This window comes from Ascaphus truei, chromosome 4, assembly GCF_040206685.1.
Source record: "Ascaphus truei isolate aAscTru1 chromosome 4, aAscTru1.hap1, whole genome shotgun sequence".
In the NCBI taxonomy this organism is placed as follows: domain Eukaryota; kingdom Metazoa; phylum Chordata; class Amphibia; order Anura; family Ascaphidae; genus Ascaphus; species Ascaphus truei.
This window is the reverse complement of record NC_134486.1, coordinates 252,781,691-252,795,730: the sequence shown is the minus strand read 5'-3', so window position 1 is coordinate 252,795,730 and position 14,040 is coordinate 252,781,691. Positions and strand designations below refer to the sequence as shown.

General features: G+C 39.4%; 1 protein-coding gene across 5 annotated transcripts in view; it reads left to right on the top strand.

The window, feature by feature from the left end:
* The window catches only part of PTPRK (protein tyrosine phosphatase receptor type K), a 449,549-nt gene that overhangs the window by 403,742 nt on the left and 31,767 nt on the right, over positions 1 to 14,040 (top strand). For 2 of the 5 annotated variants that reach the window (XM_075597279.1, XM_075597278.1), the window contains exons 15-16: positions 3,903 to 3,932; positions 8,607 to 8,767. In XM_075597279.1, coding sequence (XP_075453394.1) covers positions 3,903 to 3,932; positions 8,607 to 8,767 — 191 coding nt within the window. Of the gene's footprint in view, positions 1 to 3,902; positions 3,933 to 8,606; positions 8,768 to 9,777; positions 9,814 to 12,971; positions 12,984 to 14,040 lie in introns of all 5 variants that reach the window. The other 3 variants (XM_075597281.1, XM_075597280.1, XM_075597282.1) reach the window with 2 other exon arrangements.

Sequence of the window (14,040 nt, the reverse complement as noted above, 5' to 3'; positions counted from 1 at the left end):
GCGCGACGGAATGGTCGCGATCGCTGGAAGTCATCCCTATTTGATTTTCCAGTGACCGTTGCGTCGCCGGCACTATAAGCGCAGCCTTACAAAGATCTTACACTGCTTGGGAGGTGGGCTACAACCTGCTATAGGATGCTCAGTATATTACAACTCATTATAAATTACATTGAGTTGAATAAAAACAAAAAAATCAGTCACCGTTACCTAATACTACAGAACTGTTTTATTAAAAAAAAAAAAGAAAAAAAATTACATAAGATTTCACATGTTTTACCAGTTTAAGGGCTAGTACTGTAGTTGACGCTCTAGTGCTGCTGCCGTCTCCTGCCCGATGGGGACTGCAGGTGCTATTAAATGCATTACTTACTTAAAAAACCTGTCAGAGCTCACCCCATGAGGCATTGTTCTCACGGGCTGTTGGAATTTTAGACTTTATTTTTTTTAATAAGGTGCACACATGACTCCATGTGGCCCTATTGTTAATTGATATGTATGCCATACAAGATTTCGGTTGGAAGAAAAGCATCTTTTTGTAAGTACTCCTTTGTTTTTGTCCATTTGCCTTTTCCCTAGTGATTTTTCCTGTGCAAATACACTTTCTCGGTTTTCCCCACTACTTCCGCCTCTTTTGCTAGGCTTGTGCTTTTTGTACGCGGAGTCTTTCATTTACTGAAGAAGACTGGACACTTGCAAAACAGGACATCCTTGGTGAATTGTATGTTCTGTTTGGAAAAATCAAGACGACTGAGAATAATTTTGTACACTGTTCAAAAATACAGGAGCATTGTTTATGATGAGCTACTGTTTGGCTAAGCCAAGCACATGTTTTATAGTATAGTTGCTACTTTTATTTTAACTGAAATGCACAAGCCCTTCAAGAAAAGTTTTAGTTTTTTTTGTCAAAGCTGGAAAATTGACAAGCACTTCCCAGCACGGTGTTTTCCTTCTCTCCTTCAGTTATATGCTTACTAAATCAGTAGGTAGTCAAACGATTACTTCCACTGAAAGAAAATAGCAATTTGTTTGTAAAATACGGCAGATATAATTTTCTCTGTGCAATGTTCTTCATTTTCAACTCTGCCATTATGCACAGTAGTGTTTGGCGAGAACAAGAAGATTTCTCTCCGACAGTGTGAAGTCTAGATGACCTAGACCTGGTTTTATTAATTTTTATTAAGTGAAGTATAACTTTGGAGTGAGTTTTAAAAATGTGTAATGCCGTCTCCATTCTTAATCCTTGTAGGAGCTTGTATTTTTGACTGCCACGATTTGATGAAAGGGGATAGTACATCCTATAAAATTCAATACCATTCTGTAGCTTCAGTAATTGTTATTGAAATATTTCACAGTGTGCTTCATTTTGCTTCCATTTGTGCTTGCTTCAGTCAATATATTGGATTGCTCGCTACAAATACATAACTTTTCCAATTGGAAGATCTGAAACTTCAAAAACATGTGCTGCTGTACATCAGAGTTGGTGTGCGTGCCAGAATGCATACTTCTACAGTATATATGCTCTTAAAATTAGTGGCACTCAACATTAGATACTGTATGTAGAGTTGGGAAATCAAACTGGGACAGAAACTAGGTTGGCCTCAGCCGTAAGATTTTTGATGCCAAGTCAAAGTAATGTTTTGGATATTACAGCACTAGTCACAGAACAACGCATGGTACTGCTGCACTTGCTGTATGTTGCCAAGTAGGCATGTCAACATCCAGTGTCTTTAGCCCACATCACTGAGTCTTAGTGGCGATTTAAAAGCACAAGCAAACTCAACAATTACTTTGCAGTCTAAAGTAGCACCAATGCACAGGATTTCTGTTCTAGTTCTAGCCTCTAGTGAAAAGCCTATTATTTTGATAATCTAATTTTCTGCTTCGAGCTCACAGTTACAAATTCCATGGTCACCAAACGTTGCCATTGCTGTGCTAAGCCAAAAGAATGTACAAAAAAAAGTAGCTCCCCTTTACAGTTGACTATTTCAATACTCGGATTAATCATCTTAGACTAATAAAGTCGTATACAAAAAAAAACAATTTCCTCATCTAATGCCACCATGAGACGTTGTCAGACCTTTGCTGGTAACCTGTGGGAGATTGCAGGTTACTGCCTGCACTGTATACAATTATGGGACATGGGATAATGGCGCTTGAGATGAATAAAGAGTCTTATATATTTAACAACTTAATGATTTGCACAACTATATTAAATCTGGGTGACAGTTGCATAGTGTCACAAGATCATGTATTGATCCATTGTACTCTGTGAATATTTATTTTGGCTTGGCTCATTTTAATCTCTGTTGAGCCCGTGGCTCACCACAACATCTGATGTCCTTCCCAACTTTCTGCAATATGTATGTACTTGTACTATATGTCTCCTTTTACACTTGGTTCTAATGTAATACAATTATGCACCTGATGTACACAACTGGGTTTCTTGAATTTCCGGTTCAGGTGGAACTTCTTAGGCTATGGATTTCGGCCATGTGTCATTACATTTGGATAGTGATTGCTTTACCTCATGCTCCAGTGAGCCACAAATTCATCAGGATTTGTGTAAAATTCTGTAGTTATGAAATACTTATCTAGCTGCAGGAGAGGTCTGCACCTGAGGTCTGGAACATGTTGCTCTCCACCTGAGGTCTGGATCACGTTGCTCTCCATCTGAGGTCTGGAACACGTTGCTCTCCACCTTAGGTCTGGAACACGTTGCTCTCCACCTGAGGTCTGGAACACGTTGCTCTCCACCTGAAGTCTGGAACACGTTGCTCTCCACCTGAGGTCTGGAACACATTGCTCTCCACCTGAGGCCTGGAACACGTTGCTCTCCACCTGAGGTCTGGAACACATTGCTCTCCACCTGAGGTCTGGAACACATTGCTCTCCACCTGAGGTCTGGAACACATTGCTCTCCACCTGAGGTCTGGAACACATTGCTCTCCACCTGAGGTCTGGAACACGTTGCTCTCCACCTGAGGTCTGGAACACGTTGCTCTCCACCTGAGGTCTGGAACACATTGCTCTCCACCTGAGGTCTGGAACACATTGCTCTCCACCTGAGGTCTGGAACACGTTGCTCTCCACCTGAGGTCTGGAACACAGTGCTCTCCACCTGAGGTCTGGAACACGTTGCTCTCCACCTGAGGTCTGGAACACATTGCTCTCCACCTGAGGTCTGGAACACATTGCTCTCCACCTGAGGTCTGGAACACATTGCTCTCCACCTGAGGTCTGGAACACATTGCTCTCCACATTGCGGTCATGATTCTATTACAATAATGTATGCAGCAGTGATGGCTTAAATTGTTTCAATAATTAACCCTTTTTGGCAGGCCGTTTATCCATTAAGCGGCTATGCAGTAAATCTCCTACAAGATTGATTCCATAAATCTTATAAGTGGTTTATCACGGGCGTTACTTCTGTGGCTTTACTGTGCACTAAACCACTGACTGTCTTTAATTAATAAGCCTGTTATTGCAGTTAAGTTCAGGAGTGAAGGGGTGTGTAACTGTGTGCTTGAAATACATAAACCATTAAATTGTTCATTTGTTTTCTGTTTACTTTGTTGTCTTTTTTCCTTTGCAAGTAACTTTATTGTCAGCATGCAATTTTCTCAAATGATCTCTCTTAAAAAGCCATTTTATTTATGTATACACATTTGTTTTGCAGCTAACATGTATTTTATGTTGATTTGCATGGCAACGAATATTAAGCGCATGAAGACATTCAAATGCTAACAAGTGACATGTATATGAAGATAATTATATATATTATTTTTTTTAAATGCTCATTATTATTATTTTATTTTCTTGCGCTGCTTTGTCGAATGTGGATGGTTCATGCTTTTCATTCACCATTGCTTCTCTTTCCCCACTGTCTGTGATTTGCTTGCCAGGAGGAGCTACTATTCTTACTCCTACTACCTGTAAGTAGAAAATGGGCATCTGTTTTATTTTGGTTGTTAACACATACTGAAGATGCAGTATCCCTTTAAAAACAAATAAATAACTGCTGCTTCAACAAAATTGTTACATTCTCCTTAATAATGAGTCCATTATCTTGTCATGGAAACCCCATTGTATAGCTTAGGGGTGCTCAACTGCAGTCCTCAGGCCCCTCCCCAACAGGTCAGGTTTTCAGGATATACCAGCTTTAGCACAGGTGGTCTTCAACTGAGCCTCTGATTGATTGAGCCACCAGTGGTGGATCGGGGACTGATTGAGCCACCTGTACTGAAGCTGGGATGTCCTGAAAACCTGGCCTGTTGGGGGGACAGGTTGAGGACTGGAGTTGTGCATCCCTGGTAAAGCCCAGGTATTAATGAACAGAATACTGTTTTCTTTTTATTTATTCTTAGAGGGATATTGTATTGCATTTGTTGCAAGCCACTAACACACTTTTTTTGTTCCATCTGTATGTTTATATGATGATGCTGATCATGTTAAAAAAAAAAAATAATAATAACAATAATTTAACTCGCTTGGGTGTTAAGGGAAAACAGGTGAATGGAAATCACATGTGGGGTATATGGATTTGGTGCATAGTGCTTAATAGGGTCGAGAGATCAGTTCCAACTGGTACAGGGTGTGCTGGGAAGTGATAGAAATGTCTGTGCTGCATGCGGTGTGTTTGCATTGGTGCTGTATTGTATAGCTTGCTCCAATAAGAAAACAAGTCAAGACCTTCTAATTCATCCCTACTTTTGCAAATCAAATATTTACAGCTACAATATGGCAGTAAGAATTTCTCACAGCCCCACTCTAAACTGTGCTCTAATATTAAAGGGGGGGGGGGGTCATATTAAATAGTGTATTTCTATATACCTTCAACTTTGTCTTTTTTAGATCACTGGCACTGACTGTGGCTAGCAGTGTAGAACCGAGAGATTAAAACCTTAGCCGGTGTTGTGGGTCTTGGTAATCAGTTCAAATATACTTCTATATAGCTACTTGTCCACTAATAGAAAGGTGCTTGCTTGTTGCTGAATGTGTGTTCATTGCATTGTATTTCTACCCCTGCCACCTGACATTGAATAATTGTATTTAGACTTGAGTTTGTATGACTTGTAAGTGGAACATATACAGTAGAGAAAATGTATTTATAAAGACACACAAAAAAATTATGTATGTATTACAGGAAAATCAAATGTTCAAAAGCCTAACCGGTTTAGACATGTTTTATGATCAAGGCTTTTAATGTAGGTAAAGACCCAGTAACCAGCGACAGTATCCAGTTTGAAGTGATAAATATTAATTTGGTAGTATAAATAACAATTGCAGCGGTTATTATCAGTTCAATTTTGACAATGTGATGGAGCACTTTTCACACCAGCTCCCTTTGTAAAACACCCACCTGCCTAGGTTAGTGCGGTTAGATCCTTTGACAGATAATGAGAAACATTTACATTCTTATCAGCCTGAAGTGCTCACCTAATTAATTGCTTAGCTGGTCTGAAGCTCGAGTTTCCATTTGCAGTCCGCTATCGAGTGCTACTCGGCTGTTGACTGACTAACCCCTTCAGTGAACCTACATAACCCTTTCATTCCGGCTGCTTAACACATTGTGTTAGACGGACATTGAAATGTACTGAAGAGATTCATTAATAGAATATCTGGTAGGCCATGCAGCACAGGCTGGTGAGATGGTTTTTCTGTAGCTAGGTAGCATAGCCCTGTGTTATGTTGCACTGTCAGGTATCAACTACTGTAATCAATGTAGCCATAACGTTGGGTTTTCACTACCTACTTAAAAGAATGGAATTACTACTTAAGCATTATCCATCTTGTAGCTGCTTTTACAAAACGTCATACATAGTGCTCACGTTGAGGGGAGCAACAGTCTGGGAAGTGTAAATAAAAGTTATAAGCACCATACTAGGCAGGGTTTTAATGAGGATGTGTGTCAGGTTAAGAAACTGCAAGTTATTTAATCAAAAAGAAAACGTAAGAAAATCCTGGTTTCTTAACTAATCAAAATGAACTAACTTTAGAAAATATATTCTGGAAATACTCGGTTCGTTATTATTATTATGAGGTGTTATTGCGGTTTAGTTTCCTATAGCATTAACCATGAAAACGGTGCTTACTCAAACGTTATTGGCCATTACTAAAAGAATTGGTACTGTAGTTTTATCAGGAACATAGCTTAGAAGATAGCTTAATGTAAGATTATTTCATTTGTGCTGGGAAAATTGTTATTATTATTTTCTGCCATGCTAGCATGTTCCAGATGTGTAGAAAGCGAGAGGGTAAAGGGCCATTTGTGTCATAACCTCATTGAATAAACCATCTTACAATAGATTTTACTATTGGCAGGAATAGTGCTTTTTTTAAGTGTGCCATTTCATGTACAGTATGTTTGCAACTGCTGGAAACCTTTAGCATCCCCGTTTGTGAACCAGATGTTCACTTGAAAGCCACATTTCTAACATTCATTGTCATGTAACTGCTGCTTATACCTGTGAAGGATTAGACTTTACAGAAGCGATATACATTTTGTATTAATTATTTACTTCTATTTATAATAATCATATGGAAATGCAATATTTATTGTTGGATCATGCTGACAGTACATACAGTGTTGTATACAGTGGAATAGTAGAGTCCTTGCTCTGTTGGAGTCTAGCTTTTGTGGTGCTTTAAGTGATTACAGTGTATACTAGCTCCATGTGACCATGGGTAAGTCCTTTAGTTTCAAACTGGGGTTTCTCACTTTCTCACCACAGAATCTCCAGGGCGAGGTTACAAGCTTGGTTGCAATAGATCAGAGAGGCCAGTAAGAGAGTCTGTAATAATTGCCTGCAGCACCGTCTCATAGTATTTAATATCAGTGCGCTTATGATTTACAATACACATCACATGGGCTGCACACTTATGCTCTTTATGACGTACATAATACGTTATTTTTGTGTGTGCCTAGAGTTGATCAACAGGTCAGATCTCTGAGGAGGGGGGCATTCTGGCACATAAGGAGTTAATGTGTATATACTCTTGCAAAAAGTTGTTTCCGTTGCATACAGCCCACCAAAAAAAATGTAATTATGTTGTAGCCCATCGCTGCAGGGCACAAGTAGAAGCCAAGCTGAGAAGGAGGCGGGGATATGCATCACCCTCTGTACCCAATAAAGTCAGTGATGTGATGCAACATGCATTAAATCCAGATCTATAATAAAGCAGGGAACATCCATGCATAAACCATGAATGTAATGAAATTCCTGATGTAATGTAACATGAACAAAAATTCCTACTCAATAGTCAATTTGTGTTCATTAAAAATAAAATCTAGCTTTATAACATTTATTGTTAAAGATGCAGGAGTTGCATTGTGTAAAAGCCATTCTCTTTGCTTGTATTGTTAATACAAGGTCAGAAATGAAATCAAATATTACATACTGTAAGTGTAAATTATTAAAGTCAGGTCCAGTGAGGTATCAATGGTTTGCTTCATAATGTAGCTGTATTTTTATGCCATACAGTAGACTCACATTTTCTGCAGTAATGAACCAATTGCATACAATATAAAATCCCTCCTACCTTTTGAGTCCGACAGATCAGGTTTATATGGACCGTTCTCCATGTCCTACTAAGGATTTCCAAAGACTTGATTTGCAAGTTATACTATTTGAATATTGCTGTGGCTTGTTTTACAATAAAGGATCAATCACTTGTTATAAAGCCATTCAGATTTTTCTGTAGATGAGACACCTGGGTTAATCTTTCACGAGTTATGTTTGTCTATAATGCAACATTCGGCACACAGAAGTGTAGTGAACTATATTTTTTACTTCAAAGGACTACACTGAAGTAATGCACAAAATAGCAACAACATATAGAACATGCAGAATAATGCATAGCTCCAGCATGTCAGATCTTCCACATCATGGGCTGTAGTTACTAATTGATGATACTTCAAAATTACTTGGCTTTTGTAGATACAGCTATACTAATAATATTGACCGAGCCTTACAATTACAGCATTTGTCAGACTGTACTAAGATGTACATGTCATTGCTTAGTTTTTGGAAACCGTATCTCTATTTGCTATTTGCAGTAAAAGGATTATTCAATGCATGCAGTATCTTTTTTGTGTGTGTGAATGAGCTGAAGATATGGGATAATGAATGGTAATAACACTAGCTTTGAAGTGGGAGAACTTGGCTTGAAACCCCAGTGTCGGCTTCTTATAACCTTGGGCAAGTTTCTTTATTCAGTACCTTTTTAGGGAATGTTATATAGTTTTTAGATCATGAACTTATTGTGCTTGAAAATCGTCTTTATACAGTGCATTCAGCACTATATAAGGAAAAGGTGTCACACGCACATATACTGTACAGAAGGTCACGCACATATACTGTACAGAAGGTCACGCACATATACTGTACAGAAGGTCACGCACATATATGTGTAATATAATTGTTTCATGGAATAGGAGTATAAATACTTTGGACTGATTAGTGTCATTATTTTGAAGAACTACACACTGATGTAATGAAAGTCCTCAACTATGAATGATACTGGATATCATTCTCATTCTGTCGGCATGAAGCAGTGTGTCGACTGCGCAAGTGGCAGATACTAAACCAGTTGACTTTGCATTGCAGTAAACTGGCAAAGAAACGCAAGGATGCCATGGGGAACACGCGCCAGGAGATGACCCACATGGTGAACGCCATGGACAGAAGTTATGCTGACCAGAGTACTCTTCATGCAGAGGATCCACTGTCCATTACTTATATGGACTCGCACAACTTTAACCCAAGATGTAAGTATCTCATTCACGCGCTGTCTTCTCATGGCAGCTGAGATAAATGGTGTTTTAGAGAAGCAGCAGCAGCTTGGATATCTCACAATTTCCAGTCTCTTGACTAATTGGATCCTGTTAGAAAATAACATATAGTATATCCAAAATCTGCAGGTGATCCCAGTGCCTGGCGTTCTGACATTTTGCCTTCCCTGTGCCCACTGCTCTCTCCACCTTGATAATCTTTTCCACAATAGCCGTTTGTTTTAAAGAAAAAAAAGATAGAGGACATTGGGGCAAAGCAGTTGGGGGTCAGTATATGTCAGAGTTAAGGAAATTCAGTTTTGTCTTTGGATACTGTCCTCTAGTTAAACACATTTAGCTGGTTGAAAATGGTGGCTGTACAGTAGGTGTAAATTGCACTACTGTCTTATAAATAAGGGTCACATTATAAAGAAACCATTGCATTACTTATTGGGATTTCAAACCGCTCCCAACATTGAAACACATCACTTGCTATCTTCATACATCCCTGGCAAGAATGCTGTGATTGGCTAAGGCAATGGTCATGGATATGCTTAACCTGTCACCCCACTCATCTGTCGCCCCAGCTTTTTAGAATGTCCCATTAACTCACAATTCTTGCATGATTTTGACACACATTTTAATATAAAGCACCCACATATTCAGTTTTAGCCCTGTGTTAGAAGTTAGTAGGGTCAGGGCAACCTATCTTGTATTTGTGGAGCGTTGATTAAGGCATTTATTAAAAACACAAACGTTCCGATTACCCTTTTTTGCCCAGATCCCGTTAACTTGCACATGTTGATGATTTCCACGTTCCTATGTTTATGGGGACGACTTTGCGCTCTCATGTAGCTATTTCATGCTTTTACTCTTCTGTCCTGAGTTTTGAATGCACTGACTACATACTATAGTTGTGTTTGTATATGCTTGTCTTTTTGTCCTTTTTATTCAATCCATTAAATTTGAAGGTAATGTATCTCTTCATGAGCTTTGTTTTCCTGCAGTGCCCAATGATCCACTTGTGCCGACTGCCGTGTTAGGTGAGGACCTACTGTAGTCTGGCATCATCACCAGTTCCCGCATGACTTGTCTTGTTGCATGAGGTTCATGATTCAGTCAACAGGCGCATTGTTTTTCGTGCCAGTCATCAGAAATGTGTGTCTAAGGGAGCAATTGCCATCAAAATATCTTAAGCCAATTGTAAATATATTCAGTATTATTTTTCTTGTGACTAAAATTTTCCTTAGAAGTGATGTAACGCTGGCTTTCCATGGCAGCTATTGTAGTTCTTCATGTAACAGAGAGAGCCTTGGTGCCAGCCTGTTGAAATGTAGCATCTCTAATAAGTTTTCCTTTAAACAAAGTATTACAACTTTAGGTGACCTCTAAATACTTTAGTAAAGGACAGGACAGTGGCAGCTGATACTAGTGCTTGCTTTATGATTGAAGCTCTGTGTAGCCAAACTTCATACAGCTCAACCCCGTTATAACGCGATCCGTTACAACGCGAATCCGCTTATAACGTGATGTAAGTTTGTCTCCCTATTCTCGTATTTATGAATACTTTACAACACGATTATTGGTATATTAAATACTTTATTGTACAATGCATACAATTGTACATTATTTCTAACGCGATCCGCCTATAGCGCGATGTGATTCTTTGGACCCCAAGCACAGCATTATAAGGGGGTTGAGCTGTATGTACAAGCTAAGATCATTACTACTACTACTGATGAATATAATTATTAAAAATGCAGATATACTACTATTTTAGATTTTAAAAAAAAAAGCTTTACAGAGACAAATCCATCAGTTCAGACTTTATCTGTCTGTGATACACTAGGTAGCATTGATCTTAACACATGGTATTTTCAGAAGTCCAATTAGAGTGAGACACCTCTTCAACTGCCAGATGCAAATCCTTACACCTTAACCACTGACAAATGTGTTCCATGTTATCAGAAACATTTGATCTCTTTTATTTGCAGAGGAAACGGTGAGAACTGTTTGCAGCTAAGCACTGCGATTCCTTATGCAACTAAACTGGTTAAGCAGAGTGCAAAGCTGTTCAGGCAAAACAGGCACAATTAAACACGTCCCAGAAATGTGTTCCTTAGGATAGGTTGTGTGAGATTGCATCTATTGTTTCTTTGAGGACAGTACTTTGTAGCCCGCACATTATTTCAGGTTACAATTCCTATTTCACGGCTCCGATGCACCTTTTTTTCCAATTATCTCTTCCACCGTAAAAGCCTATACAGAAATAAATACACAATATCAAGCCTTGTCAAGGGATTTATATTCAACCTGATAAAACAAAACGAAAAGTCCATTCGTATTAAAATGGTGAACCAGCAGGGAACCAACGAACGTATAAATGGTCTTTCGAAAACTAATATACTTCCCCGGTACTTTTAATGTTCATGTTATGTACAAATATCTATAGAAATGTTCAGCAGTAATGTTTTGATGTTCAAGAGCAATGATGCAATGTAATTTGTCTTAACTCTCAGAGAGGCTGAAATGTTGAAAACTATTCTCTTCTTGGCAAACTTTTTTTACTAGTGTACAGTGTAGGTCATGTTGCCAGTATTAGAATAGTTTGCAGGCTGTTATACCAATTATTACACTTTACAAGTCTCTCCAGATGATTTCTGTAATATGACCGTTTATGCACAACAGCAGCTTTGATGCGTTTTAATGTGGGTCAAATAAAGGGCAACATGAATGGCAAGGCGTTTCGGCTCATACTTCGGCCTTTCGGTGACAGAAGTCTCCTTACAGTCTTTTCAAATGGATGGGCTAGAAGTTGTCTTCCAGCGCCGAGAGGTGCATTATGCCATAGAAAAACTTGGTAATGGGGCAAAGTCTTTTAGCACTAGTGTTAGAAATCATGGTTCAATGACATGCAGCTGAAAGTATCAATTGAGCCATTGATAGATATACAGTTACCTTACCCATTTGCCTGCTCACGGCACGGGCTGCAGTACAAACTTTGATTTGAAAGACTTTTGAAGAGCTCTTATAGGTTTGGTGGAGAATGCAGCTCGGTAACTCTATATATCGTGTAGCTCCAAGCCTATCAAAGTTTAGTTAAGAGGTAGTCCATATATCTCAATGGGAAGATAAACTTTTTGTCTGTCAGTTGGACAGTCAAAAAAAAGCAGTGCTACTTGGTTTAAAGAGGTAATCCAAGCATGCGATTTGTTGAAATGTTTTTAAATGTGTTTTTTAACAGGATTGAGGAAGGGGGTCTCTGGAGCAAACCCCTGTTGATTTCAGCCCCCCAGGGACACCCTGCTTCCAGAGATACCTCAGTAGGGGGTGCCAGTAGCCGCTGGGCTCGGCTAGTAGGAGTCACGTAATGGCCGCTTTTCAAAGCTCCCACACCCTGCTGGCCAATAGAAAGCTGTGACGTCACCCGGTGCAGCTTCCTATTGACTCATGTCACGCAGGAGCTTTAAACTTGCAGGAGATACCAGCATCCCCTACCGAGGTACGTATCTTCGGAAGCAGGGGGTCCCCGGAGCTGAAATGAATGAGGTTCAGCTGCGGAGACCCCCTGCTTCAATCCTGTGTTAAACAATAAAACAAAATAGCCTGCTTGGATTGCTCCATTACAAAACCTTGAACAGTCCTTCCTACTTATTTAATCGACTGTAATATCTGCTCCGCTATTTAGAGGGGCCTGACATTAATTTTCTAAGTCAGGTTTCCAACACTGCCCGCCTTGCTGCATCACAGGGATTCCTGCATCCACAGCACATTCCATGCATTCCATAGAGACACTTGTTCCATGCCCTTTTGGCCCAAACTTAGTCTGTTACTTATCATTTGTGAAGCAAATGCTAACCTCAGACACGCTGTTAAATGGTACATTCATCTAATGTCTACTGGTATGTACTAAATGACAGAACTGCTTTTATCCCGCTAGGGTTGTTCTAAAGCTAAACCCCTGACACATGTTTTATTATAATGTTGTGCCCACTGTCACATCATATTGTTTAGTGCTTTTGTGACTACTTTGTTTCGTGTTTGTCACCTAATTTAGCCTGCATGGTCTTTTTATACCATTCCTGCAAATCATGTTCCATGGGTATCAGACTCCATATTTATTGTGTAGTTTACCAACTGCTATATTCTAGGCTTAATATAAACTCCTCTCCTATTTCTTTTTCTTGCTGCCCTGGTATAGTGCCGATCACTGGTAAGTAACATGACAAATGTATGTTGTTCATTTGCAGCTTTGAATGTTTTCGGCTCTCTTAAAGCTGAAGTTCTTGCAGTAGGAATCAGTACTGACATATTCTATAAGGGTGGGTAGCCGTGTTGGTCCTTTTTTCCATGTAGTAACAAAGGAGCGAGAGGGAATAGGTGGTATGATACCATTTATTGGACCAACAAGTAGTTGAAATGTTTACAAGCTTTCGAACCTCTCAGGGTCCTTTATTGGGTATGAAATATATAAGGGGGAATCCGAAAGTTCCAATAACCTATATCCGAAATTGATTGGTATTGACTTGAAGGCTGTTTAATGACGATTCAGCTCCAATACATGGAATTTCCTTAACCCTCCGTCTCACCTCCCTGCTGAACCCAAATATCTTGCTAAGTGGCACTAATGCTTTCATTCCTGCCAGCTGTTTATCCTTGCCTGCCCCAGATTCTTTCCCTTCTGCCTCTAAACTTTAGAAAACCTTGTAATGAAGGCAAGACCTGTCTTCTTAGTTATGCCCGTAGGAAAGAACACGGCAAATACAATTGTCAGACAAAATCAGAGATCTATAATGTAGGTTTAACCTGCAATTATCATACTGTGCATTCCACTAGTTTTGATGTGGAGAGGAGTTTCTCCCAGAGCTGCCGCTTTAAACTCATTGTAGTCTCGAATGCATGGTTAAAGGGCCTCTTTTTGCCAGAGTGGGTGACGGCAATGAATTGCGCTAGAATTACGAAGGGCTGGTTGATTCACTTTCATACTTTTGCAACAATGGTTTCAAATGGTGTTGTTCTGCTCTTCCTCAGAAACCCTGCCGTATGAACGTCTCCAATAATGTTTTGTAGCATGATTTCTTATATAATCCTTTTATGCAATTGTGTTTTGGAGGTGCACTTAATATCAGTTATTTGGAAAACTGGAGCAAGTACCGCACTAATAATTAATGTTACTGTGGTATGATATCACAGCTGATCAAATGGTAGGGTTGTTTCACACGTATAGCTCTAGTTAGAGTAACAATATGTTGTTGCAGATGATTAAAATG